Source organism: Heteronotia binoei, chromosome 2, assembly GCF_032191835.1.
Source record: "Heteronotia binoei isolate CCM8104 ecotype False Entrance Well chromosome 2, APGP_CSIRO_Hbin_v1, whole genome shotgun sequence".
In the NCBI taxonomy this organism is placed as follows: domain Eukaryota; kingdom Metazoa; phylum Chordata; class Lepidosauria; order Squamata; family Gekkonidae; genus Heteronotia; species Heteronotia binoei.
The window spans coordinates 67,193,333-67,209,707 of NC_083224.1; the positions used below are offsets into that span (position 1 = coordinate 67,193,333).

Here is a 16,375-nt window from a genome sequence, read left to right on the forward strand (position 1 = left end):
GAGAGCAGCAGGCAGCAGCAGCTGAAGCCAAGGGCCAGCCACCAGCAGCAGCACAATCTCTCTCACACACACCAAGCCACACACCAACACAGCAATGGAGGAGTCCAGCAGGAAGACTCCTTAAGCAAGAGATCAAAATAACAACAATGTTATTTTGCAAATGCATGCTTTGGATTGGCTGCTGGGGCTCCTCTTCCCCCTCCCCCCCTCCCTAATCCCAGGGAGGCTGTGGAAGAGGCGGGAAGAGGCCACTAAAGGCGGGAAAGCAGCTCCTTTGAGGCTGCAGAAGCCATTCCCGCCTTTTGCTTTGACAGCCGTATACTTCCGAATAGCTATTCGGAAGCATACGGCGAGCCGTATTCGGCTGCCGCATAATAGGCGGCAATGGGAATCGGCTACAGCCGATTCCGAATACAGCCGAATCAGTGTTGATTCGGCTGTATATTCGGTTCGGCCGAACCGAATGCACATCCCTAGTTGGATCCAGCCAGTTTTTTCTTTGGCCTTCAAAAACACTATGCTGGGACATGTACATACACATGTACATACACAAAAACATGTGCTGAAACAAAAGCTGGCTGGATCCAACTATGTTGTAAGCTGCCCTGAGCCACCTAGTGGGAAGGGCAGGATATAAATCTTACATAAATAAATAAATAAAAATAAATAAATAAACAAAGAGGCAAAATGTCTAAAAATTCTGGAAGATCGAGTAGAAATGCTCAACCCAACCCATTGTCTTTTTAAAAATACCTATTTATCCCATTAGTTCTTGTTATTGTGCTTACTTTATTCTTCCTCATTTTTTCCTCTTTTTTTCCCCTTCCTTCTTTTTGATAAGTCTCTTACTCTATCCTACTATATATTAGCCGGGCATGGAACAAATACTAGGAGCCTGATCTTCTTCTTTGACTTTATCAAATAAGCAATTCCTGTCTGCTCTTCAAGTTGCAAATTAAGCTGTTGATCTCAGTTGCCTGCAGCTCACACTGCAGGTTCTCAATAAGATTCTTCACACTTGGGGCTGCAGAAAAGTGGGGAAAAGGAGGATACTGAGGACTCCTGGAGCTTGGCAAGTCATGTGATTTAATTTCATATAATGGTTAGATTAGAATCAGCTAGAGTTTTAGGTATGAAGGTGTGATTAGGGTTGCCAAGTCCAATTCAAGAAATATCTGAGATCCTTTGGGTGGAGCCAGGAGACATTGGGGGTGGAGCCAGGAGCAAGATTGTGACAAGCATAATAGAACTCCAAAGGGAGTTCTGGCCATCACATTTAAAGGGACCTCACGCCTTTTTAAATGCCTTCCTTCCACAGGAAATAATGAAGGATAGGGGCACCTTCTTTTGGGGCTCATAGAAGGGACACCCTAGTTCAATCTTTTTGAAACTTGGGGGCTATTTTGGGGAGAAGCACTGGATGCTACACTGAAGATTTGGTGCCGCAACCTCAAAAGACAACCCCCCCACACCCAGAGTCCCAGATACCCGTGGATCAGTTTTCCATTATTTCCCTATGGGAATAAGTCTCCATAGGGAATAATAGAGTTCCCAGCAGACATTTCCCTCCCCCCACTTTCTGATGACTCTGAAGCAGGAGGAGGGCCTCCAAACGGGGGAACTCCTGCCCCCACCTGGGGATTGGCAACCCCAAGTGTGATGGATTGCAAGGCTTTTAGCTAAGCAGCAAGGAAGAAGAAGACCACAGATTTATACCCCATCCTTCTCTCTGAATCAGAGTCTCAGAGCGGCTTACAATCTCCTTTATCTTCTTCCCCCACAACAGACACCTTGTGAGGTGGGTGGGGCTGAGAGAGTTCTAACAGCAGCTGCCCTTTAAAGGACAATGAATCCTTGGAGTATTTGTGGGTTTCCTGCATTGTGCAGGGGGTTAGACTAGATGACCCTAGAGGTACCGTCCAAATCTATGATTCTATGACAACTCCTACAAGAGCTATGGCTGACCAAAGGCCATTCCAGCAGGTACAGGTGGAAAGTGGGGAATCAAACCCGGTTCTCCCACATACCGGGCTCCAGATGGGATACCCCATTATCAGACCAAAAAAGCACATTCAAACACACACATCTTGATCCCTCCCCACTCCCGCCCTCACATCGCCCTTACCTGTCATCCTGCCATCTCAAAAAGCTCCCACATATGAAGTGGTAGCAAATCAGTTGCAAATCTGTAATGTGCTTCTGGGGGCATCTTTCCCAGCCGTCTGAACAACCAGGGAGCACCTGGGAAGCAGTAGTCAAGCACATGAGCGGTGTGACTGCTCCTCCAGGGTACATGCAGCCTGTCCCCATTTCGGTGGTGAGCCATGCACCATCTGACCACTCCAGAGTGCCTCTCTTCCCACTGGCTTACTTCCAGGATGGGAGGCTGCCACCCCAAGCAGCCATCTGTACCCAGCCTAAGAGAGTCTTAGGAACAACAGGAGATATTTGCAGGAGAAGCAGAATAAGTTTGTGTGTTCTCTGAGCCACCAACAAAGTAACTACAACAGCTATACCAGTATAACAGCTGCCTAGAGTGAATTAAAGTGAAGCATCTTGAAATAAAACAAAAGACTGTCCTGTATAAATATCCCAATTCTGCTTCTGTTTGTATGAATAAAGATATATTCTGTTTGCTATTTAAAAGCTGTGGTGCCTAAATTTCTGAGGAGAATTTATGAACTACAGACATCAACCCCCACAAAACCAGTGTCAGCCCCAAAAGGGTATAAGCTGGCCTGATGGAATAGTTTAAACAAAGTTTAAAATAAAGCTTTGATTTCATTTTGGCTGTTAGCTACCAAAAATATACATAGTTTAATTTATCATAGCAGTGTGGTAGGACCCCCAGATTGATAGCTCCAATAATCTATAATCAACGTGTGAGCAGAAATGCAGGCTTAATAAAGGCAGACACAAGAGGCTTGTATTATCAATGAAAAGCAGAGCTTTCAGAAAAGAGGAACTAGCTCCTCTATGCCTTAGCTTAGCTGCAGAGAACATAGTTGCACAAGCTAACCGCAAAAGCAGAAGTTAGAGTTATTTACCAGAAAGGAAAAGGAGCTGGAAAGCCCCTAAGAATATGTACCCAGTATTCTCCCCCTGCACCCCACATAGGGAGAAACCAGATAAGACCAGAAAGGCCGGATGCCCAGACCGCAGTGACCTCGAGTAACACCCAGTAACAGTACTAACAAGACCGAGTCCCCTTCCGAGTCCCCTTTCCTATGACTAAATATGGGCAGAGAACACCTACTAGGAGGGTGTCACGAGGGACAAGAGAAACGGGTATCAGGCCTAGATGGGGAATGATGATGTATGTATTATATGAAAAGAGGAAGTATGTTTGAGGCTCTGAAGGCCTATAAAAGCTGTGATTTTTCTATGCTTGTTGCTCAGTCTCTTTGGAGTCTGGGACCCTGCACGTGCTTGCAATAAACTAGAAGCTGTTTCCTGACAACGCCTCGTCGCCTCTGTTATTGGTCCATCGAAATTGGTAAAGTATAGCTCTCCCGCTACATAATTTGGTGCCGAAACCCGGGACCGCGGGCGTTAGCCCTGTTCCATTAGCCCACCCGGCTAAGGCTGGGGGCTGGTGGGACTAGACCCGCGGTTGGAGCTCCCGGCCCCATTTGGGCTGTCCGCCTTCTGTCTACCCTGCCCCTGCCTGGCTGCGGTTGAGGCCTAAGAGGAACCAGAGGACCAAGGCTGTCGGAACCAGCAACGAAGACCTCCTAGGTGTGAGTATACAATTTTTGAGCATTGGGTAGTAGGACCCTCCACAAGAGACCAGGGGTAGCAACCCCATCTCGGAGGAAGGCGGGACCTGGCCACCCCGCAGCAGCACTCACGGGACCCTGCAGGACGCAGAGAGGGAAGTTGGCCTCTCTGCCTGCAGCCTTCCAACAGTAGCTGCTAGGAAAGGTTATTTGGGAGGTATTTTGTCAGAGTGTGTGAGCGTGTGTGGCGTGTGCCTGAGACGATATCTGATATCGAAGTGAACGGGACGCACAAGTACTCCGTTTCCGGCCCGGGCGACCGCGGTCGGCGAGGAAAGTGCGGAAGCGATTTGCCTAGGCTCCTATACGTGTGCACCCCTCCCTTGATCTTGTGTTTCAGTTGTTTTGTCTGTCCGAGGGCCCCGGGCGGGTAAGCACTGGGAGGCGGCTCATGACTCACAAGCTTAGTCAGGACGACAAGCCCTATTGGGACCCCCCGCAGAGATACAGGAACATTGTTGCCCCTTGGATTGAGCCCTCAGGGTGCAGGTTGTCTCGGGTCTGGCAACTCACCCTGTGCACCCAGTATAGAGCTCAGCTGTGGGTAGGGGTCTACAAGACCACCACTGCTTGGTTTATTAAACGGGGCACCAAGACACCGAGCAGTGGCTGGGGCCGGACCTGGTCCCATTGGTATTTTCTCAGAAGGAGGGCTGACACGGAACTACAAGCGTGGAGAGTGTACCAACGCAGCGCTTTCCCGGAATCAGGATTTAGTGCTTGGGGAGACCTTATTGCCCAGGACCCTCCTGTTTTAGGGCCATTCCACGACTGGCACTGCCCCTGCCACATTGAGCTCAGTGCGTCGGACCTGCTAGACCTTCCTTTGCTCCCCAGCCCCCTGTCAGACCCCAGCTTGGGATCCAGCTCGAGCTCACAGGATCTTGACCCCGTATCTGGCCCCCGCCCCTCTTGGTGGTACGCCAACCACACCCTTGCGTCTTGCCCAGTAGACCTCACTCAGGACGAAAAAGAGTGTGAGGAAGAAAAGTAATTTTGTTCACTGTAACTAGATAAAATGGGGGGCTCTCAGTCCACAAACACCCCTTTAGAGTGTATGCTACAGCATTTTGTCGAAGGCTTTGTTGGGAACCTTGGGGAATATGACCAGACCCCGGGGTTGTTGCGAATATTTTGTGAATCCGAATGGCCCACCTTCGGGGTCGGGTGGCCTCCTGAGGGGACCTTCTCAGTTGATATAGCACAACAGGTGCATAGCATAGTGGTGACCCCGCCAGGAGACCACCCAGACCAATACTCTTATATTGACTCATGGCTCAGCCTGCTCCAAAACCCTCCCCCTTGGTTGAAACAATGCATGAAGGCAACTAAGACCGTTCTGCTGTTAAAACCAAGGGGAAAGCCTAAGAAGGGGGGGAGTAGTCGTTGTTCACGAGCAATTGGCAATGCATCCCATCAAGATCAGTTAGAAATGAGCAAGCGCCAGCAGCTGGTGCCAAAACCACAGCCTGAAAAACTGAAGCCGATTTTTCTCCCTTCAGATCAGGCCGATTGTGAGTGGCCCCCTCCCTATGTCCCTGCCGCGCCTCCACTGGGACCCCAGCAACAACATGTTCCCATGGCACCCCTTGCTGCGCCCCCGCCAAGCCCAACCCCGGCTCAATCTGGCGCCCGCCCGGCCCTTGGCGCACCAGAGAGAACCGTTAGAACGCACCAAATGACCACTAGGTCCCAGGTGTCGCCTGCCCTGGCTCGGGAATTCCAGGGATGGCCGGGGTACTCATGGAAGGCCCCATGGAGCCCCACTATATCCAGCATTCAGGGCAGAAAAAGCCGAGAGAGATCCAATTCCCTTACGGGCCCCCTTGATTTCAGCCCGGGCTGTGCAGTACGGGTAAAGACCCAGCCGGCGGAGAATGAGGAAGTGGCCCCGCCTGAGGGCGCGGCGGCTCTGCCATCTCCTGGCTCTCCACTGCACCCCTCTGAGGCTCAAGTGATGCCCTTGCGGCAGATTCAGACACCTCAGTTCTTGGGTGCGGGTGGACAGGTCCAGGGGGGGGAGAGCCGGTATATTTACACTCCCTTCTCCTCGGCCGACCTTCTTAATTGGAAGACCCATGTAGCCTCCTATACTGAAAAACCTGAAGCGCTTACCAGCCTTCTGACCAGCATAATGGGCACGCATTGCCCTACCTATCTAGATTGCCAGCAACTCTTTTTGACCCTCTTTACAACTGAGGAGCGGCAACGTATTTTCAGAGCCGCTAAAAAGAAAGCCGAAGAAGCCACCCCCGCCGATGCAGCGGACCGCGCCCAGTGGCTAGCGGAGAGCTTCCCTGACGCTGACCCTAGTTGGGACCCAAATGACACAAACCACATGAGACTGTTAAGGGCATATAGAGGCTATTTGCTGGCCAGAATGCAGGAAGCTGCCAAAAAGGCCACCAACATGAGTAAGATTGCTGAGGTCCTCCAAAGACCAGACGAGGCCCCCGGAGCTTTCCTTGAGCGCCTCTACGAGGCTTACCGACTATACTCGCCCTTTGATCCAGAAAAAGCCGAGAATCAGCGGATGGTTAACTGTGCCTTTGTTAGCCAGTCGGCTGGTGACATTAAGCGAAAGCTCCAGAAGCAAGAGGGTTTCGCAGGCATGAACATCAGCCAGCTGTTAGAGATAGCCCAGAAAGTGTTTGTCAACCGGGAGCAAGAGTCTAAAAGGGCAGAAGACAAAAAGATTAAGATGAAAGCCGCCCTGCTCGCTGCCGCCATAGGGGAACGCACTGGAAATCAGGGACCCCGAGAAGGCAGGCGAGCCCGGTCCGGACCCCGACCCCAGACCGGACCCGCAGGGCCGGGTCCCATGCGCCCACCCTTGGCCCGCAATGAGTGCGCCTTTTGCCGGGAATTAGGCCATTGGCGCGAATCCTGCCCGAAAAGAAACCAAATGGCCCCGTCCAGAGTCCAAGGCAGAGGTAGAGGCCGGGGAGGAATGCCACCACTACGAGGACCCGGTCGCCCCTTTAGGAATGAGAGAGGAGGCCGCCTGGATGATATGGATTTCATTGGTCTGGCCAGCATGGGCCCGCAGGACCAGTGGGACGATTAGGACAGACCGGGCTCTCTATCGCTTGGCCCCGGGGAGCCCTTGGTCAAGATGAAAGTAGGGGGCCAGGAACTGTCTTTTATGATTGACACTGGGGCTGAATTTTCCGTAGTAAATACACAGATTGCACCTGTTACCAAGCAAACTGTGCCCATTGCCGGGGCCACGGGACGCGCAGGGCCCAGACCGTTCCTACAGGAGCGAATTTGCAACTTGGGATCCCATCTGGTCCAGCATAAGTTCCTGTACGTTCCTGAGTGCCCCGTGCCGTTGCTAGGGCGAGACATCCTGTCCAAACTACGGGCAGCCATTCACTTCGAGAAAGATGGGCGAGCCACCGTGGCATTCAACACTGACCCAGCAGGAATGTATGTGCTGACCTGCCCCCTCGAAGAAGAATGGAGATTGTTCCAGAATCCCCCGACTGCCACTTTGTCGGACGAATGGGCTTCCATAGTTCCAGGCGTCTGGGCCGAAGACAATCCACCAGGCTTGGCCCGAAATCACGCCCCAATCACTATTGAACTTCAACCGGGTGCCCAGCCGGTCCGCCTACGACAATACCCCATCCCATGGAAAGCCATAGAAGGCATCCAGAAGCATCTGGACAGACTGCTGAAGCACGGCATCCTCAAAGAATGCCAGAGTCCATGGAACACTCCGCTGCTGCCGGTCCAGAAGCCAGGTACCGGAGAGTTTAGGCCATGCCAGGACCTTCGAGCAGTAAACAAGAAGACGGTCACCCTTCACCCAGTTGTGCCAAACCCTTATGTATTATTGGGACTGGTGCCACAGCAAGCTGACTACTTTTCTGTCTTGGATCTTAAAGATGCTTTCTTCTGCCTCCGCATTGCCCCCGCAAGCCAACCCATTTTTGCGTTCCAGTGGCAAGAACCAGGTACTGGGAGGAAGCTTCAGTATACGTGGACCCGACTGCCGCAGGGATTCAAAAATAGCCCTACTCTTTTCTCTAACGCACTGGCACAAGACTTGCAAGACTTTGATGCGGCCCCAGGACAATGTGTTTTGATCCAATATGCAGACGATCTGCTGATTGCCGCGCTTGGCCAGGACCGTTGCTATCAGGCAACCCTCGAACTTTTAGACTTGTTGTGGAAAGCCGGCTACAAGGTGTCCAGGGAAAAGGCCCAGCTGTGCCAAGCTGAAGTGAAGTATTTGGGATTCCATGTCTCTCAAGGAACCCGAGCACTGGGACATGAACGAAAAGAAGCCGTCTGCGCCCTCCCCGAACCCACCTCCAGACGTCAAGTGAGGGAGTTTCTGGGTGCAGCAGGGTTCTGCCGAGTATGGATCCCCAACTTCGCGCTGATCGCCAAACCCCTCTATGAAGCTACAAAGGGGGGAGAGAAGGAACCATTCCTGTGGACGCCGGAACAGACGAATGCTTTCAAAGAACTGAAGCGATTACTGATGGAAGCACCCGCCTTAGGGCTGCCAGACGTGGAGAAGCCCTTCACTCTCTTTGTCCATGAGCGAAATGGAGTGGCTATCGGAGTTCTGACCCAAGCTTTGGGCTCTTGGCAACGACCAGTTGCCTATCTGTCAAAGCAGCTGGACTCAGTAGCCAAAGGATGGCCCGGCTGCCTTCGTGCCATTGCAGCCGCGGCTGAACTCATCAAAGAGGCCGACAAATTGACTCTAGGGCAAGAACTCGAAGTCAAAGTACCTCATGCTGTTCTCACCTTAATGGACTACAAAGGAAACTATTGGTTCACAAATAGTCGAATGACCAAGTATCAAGCCATGATGTGTGAAAATCCAAGACTTCGACTGACTGTTACAGGTACTCTAAATCCTGCATCGTTGCTCCCAATCAGTGACCAGCCTGTCGACCACGACTGCATCCAAACCATGGACGAGGTATACTCCAGCCGCCCTGATCTGACTGATGCACCTTTACCCAGTCCGGACGTCGAGTACTACACCGATGGGAGCAGCTACGTCCAAGATGGGCACCGCTACGCTGGATACGCTGTCGTCACGCACCAAAGCACTGTTGAAGCACGACCACTGCCGCCAGGAACGTCTGCTCAGAAGGCCGAACTGATCGCCCTCACTCGAGCTCTGGAATTGGCGGAGGGAGTGACTGCCAACATCTACACAGACTCCAAATACGCTTTTCTGACTTTGCATGCTCATGGGGCACTCTACAAAGAAAAAGGACTTATGAACTCGGCAGGAAAAGCTATCAGGTACAGCGCTGAGATTTTGAGGTTGCTGGAGGCTGTATGGGCTCCACGAAAGGTCTCTGTGATGCACTGCCGGGCCCATCAAAAACCCCTAAGCCCTGTAAGTATAGGAAACCGAAAAGCAGATGAAGCTGCAAAACAAGCTGCCATGCAAGACGTAGACAGGAGTGAGGAACTGGTGTGTCCCATCTTCCAGGTCCCACTGGCTGAATGGACCCCCAGATATAGTGCGGCCGAGGAAAGCTGGGCCACAGCCCAGGGCACCCCCCAGGTACGTGTGCAAGGATGGATTCAGTTGCCCGATAAGCGTTTGTTCGTGCCTGAAGCCTTGGCCTGGCCCTTAGTGGTTCAGGCCCATGAGGGAACGCATTTTGGGAAAACTGCCTTGGCTGAGCTATTGGACAGGCAGCTGTACATTCCAAAACTGCATAGCTTATGTGAAAAGGCAGCCCTCAGATGTGTTCCCTGTGCACGTAACAACCCCAGACAAGGTCCCAGCCATCCCCCGGGGATCCAGCACACAGGGACTACCCCCTTTGAGTGTATTATTACAGATTTCACTGAAATGCCCAGGTCAGGATGCTGGAAGTATTTGCTTGTATTTGTGTGTACCTATTCCAACTGGATAGAGGCCTTCCCCACCAGAACTGAAAAAGCGGCCGAGGTGGTAAAGCACTTGCTAAAAAGCATTCTCCCATTCTGGGGTCTTCCGGTGACTATCGGATCCGATAACGGTCCAGCGTATATCCATAAGGTGGTTCAAGAGGTATCACGGGTATTACATATTGATTGGCGACTCCATGCCGCATATAGGCCCCAGTCATCAGGAAAATGCGAGCGAGCTAACAGGTCAATAAAAGCTCAATTATCAAAACTATGCCAAGAAACAAGCTTAAAATGGCCAGATGCGTTGCCAATAGCTCTGTTTAGGCTCCGATGTTTGCCTAAGAAAGGTTTAAAACTCAGTCCTTATGAAATTGTTTTTGGGCGACCCCCTCCGATTGTAAAGGGAATAAAAGCCGACCCAGCACAGATAGGGAACCTTGTGTGGTTTCAGGAGATACAGTCATTGGGAAAAGCAATGAATGCTGTGTCAAAATATGTCTTAGAAACTCTGCCCCTGCAGGTCCATAATCCGGTCCACCCGTTCCAGCCTGGCGATACAGTGTGGGTCAAGGTCTGGAGATCACAACCACTCCAGCCGAAGTGGAGAGGCCCATTTACTGTTCTGCTCTCTACCCCAACTGCGATAAAAGTCCAGGGGCTGCCCAGGTGGATCCATTGGACACATGTGAAGCGAGCCGCTCCAGATTGGCAGGTGCAGCCGGTTCCCGGAGATGGACTAAAACTAAGATTCTCTAGAACTTAATCCTCTGGACCCTTGCCTACCGGCAACGGCTGGGTTCACAGGGTTCATCCCCTCTGAGCTCCACCTACCGGAAACGGTGGAGTGCACAGGGAAGAAGACCTCGTCACAGCAGAAGAACTGAAGATAATGTATTTTAAAGTATTGTAATGTTTGATGTAGAATCTAAGTCCTCTGTTGCACCCTACATAGGCATAGTCTTCATAGTGATATTCATCTTAGGGTTCTTAGTAGCCTTGTATTTCGTTTTCCTCTTTTGCTTCCGCAAGCTGCGCCAGAGACAATTGACAGCCTGGGTTTCTAGCAACAACTTATCCTGAGCGATAAATGGGTCTAGTAGCTCCCCTAATAGCTCCTCTAGATTACGGTTTCATCATACCAGTCAGCGCAGGGGCTATTGGGACCATATCTTTCTTGATATCTCTCTGCTGTTCTCTGTGGTGCCTGGAGCGTAAAAGGAAGAAAAAGCTCAGGCAGAGAGTGATAGACATCAGGGAAAATGTTGTCCGCTATAGGCGTGAGTGTATTGATCTTTTGGATGCAAGCCCCCGTGATTTGGAAAATACAGGCCACGGCCTCGAGCTCCCAAAGGAGTGTGACAATGCACATACCCGACCCCTGCCAGAAACACCAAGCAGCCTCCGCAGGTGCCCTGAAGTTCCAAGCAGCAAACCAGACGTCCCCGTCCGGTACGTCACCTTCGGTGTCGACCTCGACCCCTAATACGCCCCAGAGCATGAGTCCCTCTGGCACCCGAAAGGTATTTCCCCTCTTCCATGAGAAGACCCCAACTCATCCTTTCCATGAACCGATCAAATATGTGTCAGAAATAGCTAACCTTTCCCAATGCTGGCTTTGTGCCCACACCCATGCGGCAGGGGGAGCACTAGCCTGGGATCCCCTCCGTGGCCCAGATTGGATCCTGAACTCTTCTAATGATATATATATAGGATTCCAAACCTGTGGAAAACCAATGTTCACAAAGACAGATGGTAAGAAAACTTTTTGGAACCCCCATGATAGTTTTCGTGTAATAGGGAAAAATGGAACCATGTTTGATTTACACCCCATTGTGGCCAAGCATCAAAGACAGTATCCGTGGTGTATAGTGGGAAATGGTACGGGTCCAGCAGTAGGATATCTGGAAGCTCAATATTGTACATCTATCCTCTATTTGGACCCTGATAAACCTGGGTGGCAAACCAACCGTTCCACCTCACCAGCCTACTTACAGAAGGAATGCAAATATAGTGATTCTCATGTTAATTGCACTAGTCCCCTTTCCCCACTGATGTGGAATGGCACTCAAATTTGTGTTAACTGTTCAGTAACGGGAATTCAAAATTACACCTTGCAATTGGGCACTCGAGGCATAATATGGTTACTCTCGGGCAATCCACCCACATGGATTAGTGCACATGCCTCTATTTGGCTAACTGGATTGGCATACCTACAGGCCTGCAACACATCCACATATCCTAAAACCCTGGAAATGTTCCAGAACTTATGTAATGCCTCCTATGCTAGAGTCAATGGCATCTACATTGACTTACCAGGTGTCTATTGGGTGTGTGGAAATACAGGGTATAAATATTTACCTATGCATTGGAAGGGCATGTGCTCGGTGGCTCACTTAACACTAGCAGGGCAGCACCGCAAAGATATCATGGCCCATGAAGTTCTAAATCTAGGATACCCCTCCAACCGTTGGGGCCAGCAGACTAAAAGACGGAAAAGGTCCTGGGGTACTGGAATTTTAGATGTTTTACGCTCTGTGTTCCCAGGTTGGGGAGTCTATGATTTACAGATCTATACAAGAAACCTGTCCCGAATTTTACAAGAAGGCCTTGAGAAAACAGCCTCATCTCTGTTCACACTGCAGAAAGAGGTTGATAGCATAGCTAATGTTGTGCTCCAGAACCGAAGAGTGTTGGATCAGTTACTTTCCGAACAAGGTGGGGCATGTGCTTATCTGGGAGAAGTATGTTGCTTCTACGTTAATGAATCAGGTAAAATCCTCAGTGGAGTTAAGACCTTACGAGGACTAGTAAAAGAAGCACAAGGAGCAGATACAGCTTTTAACTCAGGAGCTGATTTGTTCAAATGGCTCACCAGCTGGCTCCCTGATTTTGCCTGGCTGAAAGAAGGATTTATTGCTTTCCTTATATTCATTTTGGTGTGTATTATTGTGTATGGTTATATTAGGTGTGTGCCCTCGATAGCTTCGCCCAAAGCTCAGAATGCCTACCCCATATATAGGACCCCACCCTGCAGAGAACCAATATATGAAGAGATGAAAGCTGTTAGATCGCAATGTATTTAGGGTCAGGGAAACTGTGAAATCTCAAGTTCCCCTGAAAGGGGGGAGATGTGGTAGGACCCCCAGATTGATAGCTCCAATAATCTATAATCAACGTGTGAGCAGAAATGCAGGCTTAATAAAGGCAGACACAAGAGGCTTGTATTAGCAATGAAAAGCAGAGCTTTCAGAAAAGAGGAACTAGCTCCTCTATGCCTTAGCTTAGCTGCAGAGAACATAGTTGCACAAGCTAACCGCAAAAGCAGAAGTTAGAGTTATTTACCAGAAAGGAAAAGGAGCTGGAAAGCCCCTAAGAATATGTACCCAGTATTCTCCCCCTGCACCCCACATAGGGAGAAACCAGATAAGACCAGAAAGGCCGGATGCCCAGACCGCAGTGACCTCGAGTAACACCCAGTAACAGTACTAACAAGACCGAGTCCCCTTCCGAGTCCCCTTTCCTATGACTAAATATGGGCAGAGAACACCTACTAGGAGGGTGTCACGAGGGACAAGAGAAACGGGTATCAGGCCTAGATGGGGAATGATGATGTATGTATTATATGAAAAGAGGAAGTATGTTTGAGGCTCTGAAGGCCTATAAAAGCTGTGATTTTTCTATGCTTGTTGCTCAGTCTCTTTGGAGTCTGGGACCCTGCACGTGCTTGCAATAAACTAGAAGCTGTTTCCTGACAACGCCTCGTCGCCTCTGTTATTGGTCCATCGAAATTGGTAAAGTATAGCTCTCCCGCTACAGCAGCAGTACAGCCAAAAGAGAAGGTGGGGGTGAGGGGGAGAAAGTGGATATCACTGGAAAAAAGCTAGACAGAAAATTAGACAAAGACTGACCAAGTTTTTAATCAGGACTGGTCAACATCATAGCAGGTTCCTGAATTTCATGGATACTCTGATGTGACTGAAAAGTAGATGTTTCTTTTATTGGTTTTCAATGTTCAGGCTGTCTCTTTACCAACAAAAGAACAAAATTCAGTAATAAAATTTATACCTGCTTGTGCATAAAATAGTGGACAAATGGCATAAAATACTGTGAAATGTAATCTTGAAAACATGCAAAGAAAATATGCTGGATGAAAATTTTCACATAAGCAAAACAATGAAAAACCTAATAAAGCATATTTTCTTTAAAGTAAGAGTGCCAGCATGTACTACTGAGAAAATTTTAATCTTTCTGAAATGGTTTTTTTACCCAATTCAAGGTCATAAAGGATGTCTGTAGCAAATAATTCAAATTCTCTGAGCCTTCAGGCTACTTACTGGCTATTTTTTCTCCTTTCTTTGACCCTGACTGAAGTCAAGTAAAAAAATATTTTCTGCTCAACTCTCCCCTTAGAAGTTTCCCACTCAATGCACTGCTTGGTGATTCATTACAGCAGAAATCCTGAGCTATTCCGTCCTTCATTCAATTCATTACCTGACTCTGTGCATGGATAATTAGCAGGTTATGGAAGTAGAAATTCAGTCTCACACGCTGAGTGTCAAAAATGCCATAAATTCAAAAATGTACCTATAACCTTAAATAATTTTTACTGTAAATTTAATCCTTAGAGTCTTCCATCAAATGAATTGCAGAGCATAAAAACCAAGCACACATATTAGGTGCAGACATTAGAAAGCAGGGCTATTGCAGCTCTAATGCAATTTCCTCTCTGGTGCCAAACTATGGTTATGCATTAATATTTTAAAAATTAAATTGATGTTTAAACTTTCTGACAACTTTGCAAATTAGCCTCTTGTTTCAGGAAGGAAAAGTGCTTGATTTCAACATAGGAGGAGAAAATTCTCTTGAACACTTTCCAGATTTACTCCTATGCGGAGGTTTAGCAGTGGTCAGCAAGCACTTTAAATCAATTGCTTCTTTGAAATCCAAAATGTTCCTGGGTTAATGAGACCACCATCACACAAAATGTGTATCTTGGATATCAAACTATTAATCACAACATTTCTTTTTTGTTACTGTTGTTATTTTAACTAAATTGAAAAGATAGTGGAAGAATAATGATAGTAGCTAATTTTCAGAAAAGATATGTTCATTATCTTGGTGCCTGATTCTTAGAGTTTGATGTTAGAAGAAAGGGGTGGGGAGAGGAGAGAATGAGTGAGTAATTTAACTGATAAGGATATTTTCCTGGGAATTTTACAAATCTTGCCACTGATACAGATTGCCAATAAAAATGCTTTGTCCAAGTCTCAGGGAGTGAAGTTAATAGCAGCTGAAGGAGGGAGATGAAGGAGAAAGGATTACAAAATGCATCACAACATCATGCGTACTTTGGCTTTCAATGCTGCTGATAAATTTTATTTGGCATGTGTAATAGGCAGTGAATGGTTAATGCTTTAAACCAGTCTGAGAACCTTGACAGGGGGTTCAAATGGAATTCTGCAGTTGAGAGCAACAGTTAAGAGTTGCAGTTAGTTCAGTTAAGAAGTTGAGTTACGAAGAGTGAGAAGATCAGAGAGGATCATAAATTAGGAAAGTGGGATCAGTATTCCTTCCCTAAGAGAAATAGCTTTTAGTAAAAGGGGGGTGATTCCTATCTAGTGTTTAAGAAGGAAAATTGGATCTCATTTGTATGTTCCAGCCTTTACAAATTCAAGTAATTTCAAAACAAAGAAGCTTATGCCTGTTTATATAAGCAGTGACTGTCAAGAAGTCTCTGTCTACAGTTTTAATGATCTATCTGCAGAATCAAACTGGTTGGGTATTTTTTTGTGACAAACTATTTTATAATTATACAAAGTTACCTTATTCATGTTGCTTGTTCATCTGCCAAGTTCTAAATCTGATACCTATTTGACAATTTACTCCATAAGAGTTAAATAAAATGGTTTATTTCAAATTCCTTTCTGTCTCTCTTGCATCATAACCTGACATACACAAATGAAGGATTTTTGTTGGTTCCTCAGTTTCCTGAGCTGGATCAGTACATATCCATATACATTTAAGCAAATGGGTAGACAGATAAACAAAGAGAAAAAGGGGCTGCTCTTCCAATAAAAAGAATAAGACAAGTGGTGAATTGCTACATATGTTACATATATTGTTGACTCTGAGACAGATTTCTCACTAGGCTTCTTCCGGTCTTGGAGCCCTTTTTTCCCCTGGCACTTCTGTCCAGTTTCACAAAAGCTGCCACATTTCTGTTTGCCATAGGAAAAAGGCAGGGCACGTTGCAGCCCCTGGCAGCTTGTGCAAAATTGGACAGAAGTGCCAGGGGAAAAAGGGCTTCGAGACTGGAACAAGCCTAGTGCAAAATCAGTCTAACACTTTTACTCTGCCATTTTTGATCTTTTTAGAATAGCTGTCATTTGATTTTAACTTTGCTTGGTGCTATAGGTCTCAAAATGGAAATTGCAGATGCAGTGACGCATGCTTACAGATTAACAGTGAGCCTCCTTAAATGTTATGATTGAATACACTCAGCCAAAGATGGGTTCACTATCTCTCCATGCAACCTGAACATTGCTGGTGACCAAGAGACTATTTGGCTAACTTGAGTAGTTTAACCTTTCATGGATTTTATTTATTTATTTTTCTATCCCGCCATCTCCACAAGTGGACTCAGGGCAGCTAACAGTCACTTCAGACATCTATAATTACAGTTTAAAAACCAATAAAATACAATTACAATTAAAACA

At 47.9% G+C, this 16,375-nt stretch overlaps 1 protein-coding gene across 1 annotated transcript; it reads left to right on the top strand.

Moving 5' to 3' along the window:
- The first annotated feature begins 4,797 nt into the window (after positions 1-4,797).
- On the top strand, positions 4,798-10,422 carry LOC132567309 (uncharacterized). Its single transcript, XM_060232990.1, has 2 exons — positions 4,798-6,699; positions 6,883-10,422. Exons 1-2 carry the CDS (start codon positions 4,798-4,800, stop codon positions 10,420-10,422), a joined length of 5,442 nt encoding a protein of 1,813 aa, XP_060088973.1.
- The last annotated feature ends 5,953 nt before the right edge of the window (positions 10,423-16,375 follow it).